The 9,129-nt window shown below is 44.8% G+C and overlaps 1 protein-coding gene across 1 annotated transcript; it reads right to left on the bottom strand.

The window, feature by feature from the left end:
* Window positions 1–2,971: 2,971 nt before the first annotated feature.
* On the bottom strand, window positions 2,972–6,801 carry urp2 (urotensin II-related peptide). Its single transcript, XM_049569952.1, has 5 exons — window positions 6,509–6,801; window positions 4,884–5,210; window positions 3,822–3,856; window positions 3,475–3,634; window positions 2,972–3,339 (listed from the first exon to the last, which is right to left on the bottom strand). Exons 1-5 carry the CDS (start codon window positions 6,606–6,608, stop codon window positions 3,308–3,310), a joined length of 654 nt encoding a protein of 217 aa, XP_049425909.1. The 5' UTR covers window positions 6,609–6,801; the 3' UTR covers window positions 2,972–3,307.
* Window positions 6,802–9,129: the final 2,328 nt, after the last annotated feature.

Genomic DNA, 9,129 nt, shown 5'->3' with positions numbered 1-9,129 from the left:
TCAACAAAAAACATGTGTATAATATGACACGCTCAAGGGATGGCAGTGCAGTTTGGCTTCAACTAGCAATGGCCAAATGAAGCTTCATGAACCATTGTCTTTATTTTTTGGGTCCACTCTGGCACTTTTTGTTCAACAAAGGGTTGAAACCAAACTGCATTGCCATCCCTTGAGCCTTTTTCATCACGCCAAGGTCGCCATCTAGTGGGTTCAGCAAATACAACTGGAGATTCATTTGGACATCACTACTAAACATCCTGGTTAAAAGCTTATTGAATGGCCACAGACACACAGAAATTGGCAAACCACACTGTCACTGCTTACAGAGCTATCAAATGAAGTGAACCAGAATTTGCACCCCTGATGAGCAGTGGGGGTCATGGGGTCAGAGTCGACTGTACCCATACCGAAGCTAGAGCTGCCATCTGAAGATTTGGACCCAAAGTCTCCCTCAGGATCTGACAGCAACACAGGCCCTTGACATTCTCTTTATCATTCACCTGGAACATGAGATAGTTTTATTTCTCTCCATTATGAAGCGCATTTCTCCATGGTTACAAACAGTCATGACAGTTCCTCTTTCCGCTGCCAAAAGGGAAGTTTGTCCCAAAGCTTGTCAGCTCTGTTTATCCCCGACAGCTTGATGTAGGAAGCTTCATTCAGCTGTGAAGGTGACTACAAATGGAGTTACAGTCCGCAATGGAGTGGGAGTGGGTTGGGTCCGGTTTTGGAAAGGCCCTAATAATACCGCAGGGAGGAGAATGAAAGCAGACACAGCCACAGTGAGATGTCGATGAGGCGCTGCAGACAACAGCTGTCATCAGGTAAAGACAAACCTCAAAATTATAGCTGCTGCGCAGCAATGGTCGGGGCCGGGCAATTTTAGGCAAAATTAGGCAATTCTGAGCAACACACACACTAAAACAAAGCATATCACAACATAGAAGTTACATCATATAATTACGGCATGCCCTTCAGATTGTGGATGGGTGGCTGAAGTGATCAGACTCATAATATACAAAGGAAAGAAAAAACTCAAGAACAAGAAAGTAAGAATAACATTAACTGCTAGCAATTATGAACAAACTGGTCTGATGTAGCTTAAAGCTAAACATTATCCATGGTGACAAAGATGAAAACATTTTTTAAAATGTAAAAGTAGCTATTGGATAGACTCTGCATATTGACTGATAGCTAAGCCAAATAAACAGGGAAAAGAGACGAGGGATAACAGGGAAAAGTGTTGATAAGGAGTATTTGTCTCTCTGTGAAACTGCCTGGATCATAATTATTTTAACCTTGTAGTCTCTAATCCACACAGCATGATGCCTGAACATAGGACTTTCACATTAGAATGTCCGTTCTGCCTTAGCTGAGGCTTGAACTCTCAACTTCTGAGACTGAGGTCCGTCTTCTATCTCACTGAGCTAACTGGCAAGTGACAGTTCATGTGTGGCTTCACAAATTGACTAAGGCCAGCATCAGGGTGCCAGACAGGAGCCATCCATGCCATGGAAAAGCACATTTCAAAGTGAAAGTTCCAAAGCTGTAGCACATATGGTTGATTTGTTATGAATGTTCAAAGTTTTGAACTTTAGAGGCTGCTGTAGCGCCACCATCAGGACTATTGTCTTGTGTTTCCAGCTGAGGACATCTGGCATGGGACTGGACCTGTATGAAAAGTTCAGGTAGATTTCTCATGTGGAAATGTTGCACAAGCTGAGGCTTGAACTCACAATCTTCAACACCAAGAACCATCCTCTATCTCACTGAGCTAACTGGCAAACAGAAATGTCACATGTAGCTTCACAAATTGACTAAGCCAGTCACCTGTGTGCAAGACAGCAGCTGTTAGTGTGTAAAGGCAGATTTCAAATGGCTGTCAAAAATTCAGGTATTAAGACAAAAATCTGAAAATACACAAATTGCATCTAGACAGCATGGAGATGTTGGTAATTTGTTTGTAACAATGATTTATTGGCTCCATAAGTGAAAAACTGATGTTTAAAAATGTCATTTTTACATTGACTCCAATTGTTCACATGAGAGCGAAATTCAAAATGCTGTAAAAAAATTCAGTTTTTGAGATAAAATTCTGATATTTTCCAAACATCATCTACTATGACTCCAAAATTTTGTCATTTTTTAATGAACATCAAACATTGTGATGCACTGTAGGCTCAATTTTCAATAAATCAAAAATCTGTGTGGATTGTTTTTGTAGGACAGTCTGAAGATGCTCTGTAGCAAGTTTGGTGTCAATTGAGCAAAAATTATGGGAGGAGATAGGTTTAAGAAGTTTTACAGTTTTTGAAAAAAACAGAGTGATGGACTTCATAATTTTTAATAGGTTTAATAATCTGTAGCACATATGGTTGATTTGTTGTGAATTTTCAAAATGTTGAACTTTAGAGCTTAGGCTGCCCGGCCCCTAATAACTGCATGTGCAGAACTCAGTAGATTTAACACATGCACACAGGTAGACAGTCGAGCATGTGCAGACACACACACTCATCACCTGGGCGACAGTGATAGTGGCCTCGTTGGAAACTCTCTGAATGTAATGACCCACAGTTTGCACACCCAGACAGCAAACACACACAGCTGAGTTACTACGGAAACATCCAGAGGAATGTCCCTCTGTTCATATTGTTGCACTGTGAACTAATAACACTGGGTAAAGTCACACTGCAAATAGTATAATTATAGAGTTCTAGTGGAGGGCATGGTGGGGCAGTGGTTAGCGCTGTCACCTCACAGCCAGAGGGTTTTCTGGGTTCAAACCTGGTGGTGGCTAGACCCAGCAGCAGCGCCACATCTAGAGCCAGTGTTTGGTTTGTCCATTTTGGGCTACCGTAGGAACAAAATGGTGGACTCCATATGCAGATATAAATGGCTGCACAATGAACAACTGAAGAGAGTGCAATTGTATAAAAATAAAATATCAATCTTTATTGTCACAGTGGGGTTTTTGTCGTTTATTTTAAAGTTGGCGCACACATACAAAAATGACATGTGTCTGTCTCGTAAGGAAAACAGAGTGTTAACAGGAATGTTTGTTCATGCGCCCGGCCGTGAGCACACATCGTCTTCATTCATTGGCCAGTCTTGTTAATTAATGAGTGAACGAAAAGGTCAGAGTCAAGGTTGGCGCCGGTGTGGGGGGGCTTCCTGATGTCTCGGCAACGGTCTCCTAGCACTCGGAGGTCCGATAGGAGCCAGGACAGAGGATGGATGGATGGATAGATGATGGATGGACGGAGGAAGAAAAGAGCATGGAGCGAAAGCAGCAGTGGCTGAGAGACGATCAGTTCTGGGAGCAGTATTTCCAGAAACACACTGTTGGAGACAGAAAAAAGCGTTAGTTTCAATACTAACATGATCTCACAGCAGTTTGATACCTACAGGTGTATAATCTGATTTAATTCTTTGTAAAGATACCACAGGTTGGTGGAGTCTAGGCTCTTCTTTCACCTCTTTTGTTGGTCTTCTTGGTCTGCGGCGGTAGGGACTTCTTAAAGTTTCGACCAGTCAGACTTGGGGCGAAAGCATCCGCACTGGCCCTGGACGCTGTGCTGTCGACTGCTGCTGGGGTCTCAGTGGTGGGCTTCACCCCGCCTTCGGCAGCAGGAAGCTTCAAGAATGGAGAGTGGAGAGAGGGTGGTTATTGCAACCAAGAATCCCAAGAACCCGAGAATCCTTGTATTGTTTCTTGATTGTAGTTCCACTTTTCTATGTACACTATACAAGTATTCCTTCATCCACTTATTAAAAATATCCCTTTTGAAATGTGTGAGTAAAAAAGTCTTACATGAACTCACCACTATTGTTTTTTTTCCTGAATTTCTGCCGCTTGCTGAAACGAAACACAAAACAGACTTCAGTGAAAAGGCCCCTGAAGAAGGTCAGTACAGTGGCTCAGTCCTGGCTTTATGTAGACCAATCATTCCTTGAGAAACCGGCCCAGTTCGTCCAGACCCAGCCACTCCTACCTGCCCTCCGATCACCCTTTTCCCACCACTTTCACCATCTGATCTGCTCCAGCTCTATTGTAGGTAGGTATGTGTATACTGTCCCTTGTCTTCTAGTCCTCCGACAGACTTTTGCAGTCTTCTGATTCTGCCTTCCTGTTTTTCTGGGCCCATCACACCCTGCACTCATCCATTTGGATACTGTAGCCCCGATCAGTGGCTGCCTGATGCAACTCCCTAGCTGGCTGCTGTATACGTCATAAGGCCCATCCTCTCCATGTTAGTGGATGGGACATGGGCCAGACTAAAAACTCAAACTACGCTGCTGTATGTTCAAGTGTTTTTTTCCGATAGGTTTCCGTGGTGCTGCTCGCGATTGTTCGGACAGGTGGTATGCGCATGAAACTTGATACCGTGGTGAGTGCTATTGTGCGGACTGTGGCGCCAAATGAGGTAATCAGAGCAAGATGGCAGCGTATCCAGGATATTTTAGCTGTAGAAGAAGAAGAAGTAATGGGGATGCATCGTCCATCTATGACTGTAACTGTGTGTGCTGCGGCTCATGCTTTGGCTACTGGGTTAGCTGCTAAGGAACTGAACTGAACTGCCAATCAAAAGGACTCAGATGCTTATTCAGAGTGCTGAATCAACCAAAAACAAGAACGCCAACAAAGGCCAACAAGGGCTGACTAGTGCCAACGGTGTGGGATACACCGCTAAAAACCAGGGCGACAGATGCTCACCTACAGCCTAACATAGACCAAGAGCCAGTGGTCAACTTGGTGTGTCAGGGCCTGTAAAGATGCTTTGTCTGGGACCGGGTTGTTTTTACTTATTGCAGATTAATATGAACTTGTTTTGCAATGTGTCATACAATTTTGACTGCAGAATACCATCATAACTAGCTCGTACCTCGTGGCCTGATGGCGATGCGTGAGCTCAGCGTGCTGTTAAATGTCCTGTACAGCTCCTCCAGGGCCGAGATCATCTTCAGCAGCTGAGCTCGTTTATCTGGATCGGCGGGTTTAGGGTTCAGCCTGAGTCGTTCTGCTCTGACGCCCACAGTGATAGTCCTTGAGGTGGTTCTGTCAGCGATTCTTGTCGTCCTACTCACTCCGGCTGCTTTGGAACTCGGAGGCCAGTGTTTAAGGTGCTGGCTTGGATTTAGTGCTGAGGACTTCTCTGGTGTGGCAGATGCATGAGTGAGGCTGGGATGAGGATGTGGAGGTTTCACAAAGCCTGGGGAAAATGAATTACAGCAACACAGCAGGAGAACTTAATCATTTTTGATGCAGTGTCCCTTTAGAATAAGTCATGTAAGTTGTCTTAGTGAAGGGTCGTAGTCCTGGAAACGCCAAGACTTCCCATGATTTGCTGACGTCTTCAGATTCTCAGTCTTTTCTTAGTCTGGTATTGCCCCTGCATGCACAGGGCCCACGCACACACACACTATTTAGGTGGGATTCCACTGCTTTGCTGGTTGCTAGAAGAGTTGCTATGGGACTTTCAGCTGTGACATAAGAGTTGTATGAATTGTGTTTATGTGTGTGCATAATGACGTCCGAGGTTCCACAACAATGCAGCTCAGTTTGTTGATTCTGGAGTGTGTAGTTTTGTGAGGAATGAAAAGAATGTCAGCAGGTCACGCTGGACCAAGGCGTCCTGGACTACAGTCCTCCTCTTGTTCTTGTCAGTTTCCTTCTTGTGTTAAAATCTAATTTGTCACTTTCTGCTACGGTCCAGTTCAAGCCAAATCTGTTTAACCTCCCCTAATCCTAAACTTCTTTAAGCCTCTGTCATTGTCAGTGAATCTTGCTTAATACAATGAAGCCAATTTGTGTACTTGTGGTTTAAAGCGTCTCTTTTAAGCCATGTTTAATGTGTCTTCGTTAATTGATGTCTTGTTCTAGTAGTCTACTTCTCATCAGCATGTTCTGGTTCCTTAACAGCTGAACTTTAGTCACTACCTGTGCATGGCAAACTAAAGTATGGAACGGCAAGGCAAGGACTGTACTTATCGTTGATATTAACGTGATGATTACTTTCAATATAAATTATATTTTCAGTATAGAATACAAACTCAGATGTACCTTGTTTCCACCTCTCTGCATTCGCATTGACCCTTAGCATGTTGGGATTGTCTTCTATAAACAGAACTGTTAGGATGCTAGGCTCAATAAGCGAATTCTCTTTAAAGACCAGCACGAACCTTCAAAATACTGCTGAACCTTCCACAGACTTATTATGTTACCCACAATAAACATCATCAATGTGCACCAACTTGCAATGTGTCCTTTGTACAGGACGGTTCGGCTGGTAGATGGGACACCATGATCTTTCCCTTACCTTGAAAATGTTTTATTTGGTAGATCTTAACCGAGGTTCGACTGTAGTTTGTTTGCTGTCGCCAGAACCTAAGCATACCATAGCCATAGCTCCCGTGCACAGAAAATGATCTGTGTGGTCATGTGGTTGGACCTGCCAGCATTACTCATCCCATGCAGCACCTTGACAAGATTCTTCAGCAGCTTGCTTACCTCTGTCAGTGGGGGCCGCCTCCACTCCCATCCCAACTATCACCAGCATCGTCAGGGCTACGTGCATTAAAGACACTAGCGCTGCTGCACTGTAAAGCATGGCGGCTGTTACTGAGCACTTGAAAAGAAGAGCAGAATAGCTGTTGTCACTGAGAGTGGATTGACTTTCTTGGGAAGTTCTTGAACGTTGCTTCGGGATTCTGTCCCAAGACGATTTCTGCTGTTCAGGTTCTCAAACTGTTGTTGTTTCTTCTCAAGCTCAACTCATTCCTCGAAAAAGCCTGCTGATGAGTTCTTTTAGGTTCTTGTCCTCTGAAGCTCTAATGATTCTGAAATATCCCGAAACCTCTTCAGTTGCGATAGAAGTTTTGAAGCTTTTCTTCTGTGTTTTCAACCAAGCGGTATTCGTCTACTTAACTCCGCATCCTGTGAAATCTTTCTATCTGTATGACAAAGTTAGTCGCTCTGTTCATTCTCCATGGATGCGCCTCTTAAAGAAGGCTTGTCAACAGCGTGTCGGATGCGTTCCTCTTCCTCACTCACTTGACCATTCTTGCTTTATAAACCCAAGTGTACCCTTGAATGACTGACCAATGGCTCGGCGTCAACCAACAACTGGCCTGAAAGGCTTCCGAGCCCCTCCTCTTCCTCCTTGATGGATCGGTGACATTTGGGGAGTTTGGCGGCGAGCTTTGTGTGTTTGGAGTCAAAGCTATCTTTTTGTGAATGTGGTGTGTGTGTGTGTGTGTTTAGGGTTGTATTTAGTGTGTGTGGCCCTGGCTGTATAAGCAGTGATAAGGTAGTTCTTAATATGTTTGCTCAGGGGCCACAGAAAGAGAAAGGCCCTCTGACGCATGAGGGCCTGGAGCCACACTGACTCCGCACACACACACATTCGAGCACAGAAAACGACATGCCGAACTCATGTACACACACGCACACACACAATCCTGGGGTCAGTTTGAACTTCAAAGAAAGGGCACAAGACACACACACACACACACACACACACACACACACACAGACTGTAAAAAGAAGCGTGGGATGCATATCAAAGGGCACACAGAAGTCATGTCCAAGACTGTCTTTTTCTTTGTTCCGCATTGTGGCGACTAATCCCTCAGACAGGAGGTTGACAGAGTGACGGTGGGCCACCATCTCGCCAATAACCACGAATATCCAGCCCCACCCCCAGCCCCAAAGACATGTGATGGAGAATAAGAGAGAGATGAATGAATTTGGGAGTTGGGGTGAAGGAAAGGTGGCCGAGGGTACAATACTAAACACAGCAAAGGTTAAGAATAAATTGAGGTGTGTGTGTGTGTGTGTGAGTTGCTGGGCAAAGAGAATCCAGTTTAAGAATGTCCGCTCACTCCTGTTGTCTGACTGTCTGCGGAGCTTTGACGCGAATGCGTGTGTTTGTGTGTATGAGAGAGAGCGAGACAAAGATGGGGAAGCGGCAGGAAGTGAAGAAGACTATTTCTTTGAGCTCATTTATCTTCTCCGTCTGTGTGTGTCTCTCTGTCTTTACACTTTTTCTTTTTATTCATCCTTCTTCATCCTTTGTTTCTTCATAACATAACTGAATTAATAATGAATAAATTAGTTTTAAAGGCCCAAGGAATGTGACAAAGACCTCAAAGTGTCAACCTGGACTCCAAATCCCCCAGATCCCAATCTGAATGAGCATCTGCTGCACGTGCCATTAACCCACCTCACAACCCACTGGACTGAATGGATCTGCCGCCAACGCACTGGTGCCAGACACCACAGGACACTCCCAGAGATCCTGTGTCAAGGGTTCAAGACCGACCCAAGGAGGCCCCACCTTGGATTAGGGGTACATCTGGGGTACCGGTACATCACAAGAATCCTCGAGCAGATTGGGACCTGGGAAATTTAGACGCCAGGTTGACACCTTGAGCTTTCTGTAACACTCCACAGAGTAATTGAATAATGTTTGTCTTGGGATTCGAACAGATGATGTCAGGTTCATTCATTCAGACGTGCGATGATCATGTCGTCACCTGCTTCCATCTCTCCTCTCAAAGAAAGAAAGGAAAGGTCAGCATGAGCAAACAGAGAGCTTTCATTGGTCACTCCCCCCGGCGGTGTTGCCTTCTCTGCTGCTCCAGGTCAAGGACCAGGTCCAACACTGATACTGGGTGATGAGGCTTCACCCACAGTCTGTGCTCCAGTTAATCCCAAACTCTTTCTTTATACAATCCTGGCTTCTTCAGTTTGAGACAAGATAGAGTCTTCTCCAAACTGAAATTCAGTGCAAGGACACATTTTCTCTCAGCTATTCTTGCTACAAGAAGACACTGAATCCAGACCAGTTCCCAGAGGCCAACACCTTATATCCTGTGTGAAGACTGTACAGTAATGATGATCAAAAGAATTCTACAGATCTTTTAAGCCACTTAAACAAATTTACTGAAGACAAATGCTTGTTCGAGTCACTGAGACAGGGAGCTTTCTCTCCACCCTTCGCTTCCCAAATGCAAATCATTGCAATGCCAGATTTGGTGTGAATGCAGTCTTGGAGCCCTCTCAGTAATTTGACTCAGGCCCTCCAGAGGGCAGTCCTCCTCTTTACATGGCCGCGGCAGCAGCAGCAG

Source organism: Epinephelus fuscoguttatus, linkage group LG24, assembly GCF_011397635.1.
Source record: "Epinephelus fuscoguttatus linkage group LG24, E.fuscoguttatus.final_Chr_v1".
NCBI lineage: Eukaryota > Metazoa > Chordata > Actinopteri > Perciformes > Serranidae > Epinephelus > Epinephelus fuscoguttatus.
Note: the sequence above shows the minus strand (reverse complement) of the source record. Positions and strands in the feature narration are given on the sequence as shown.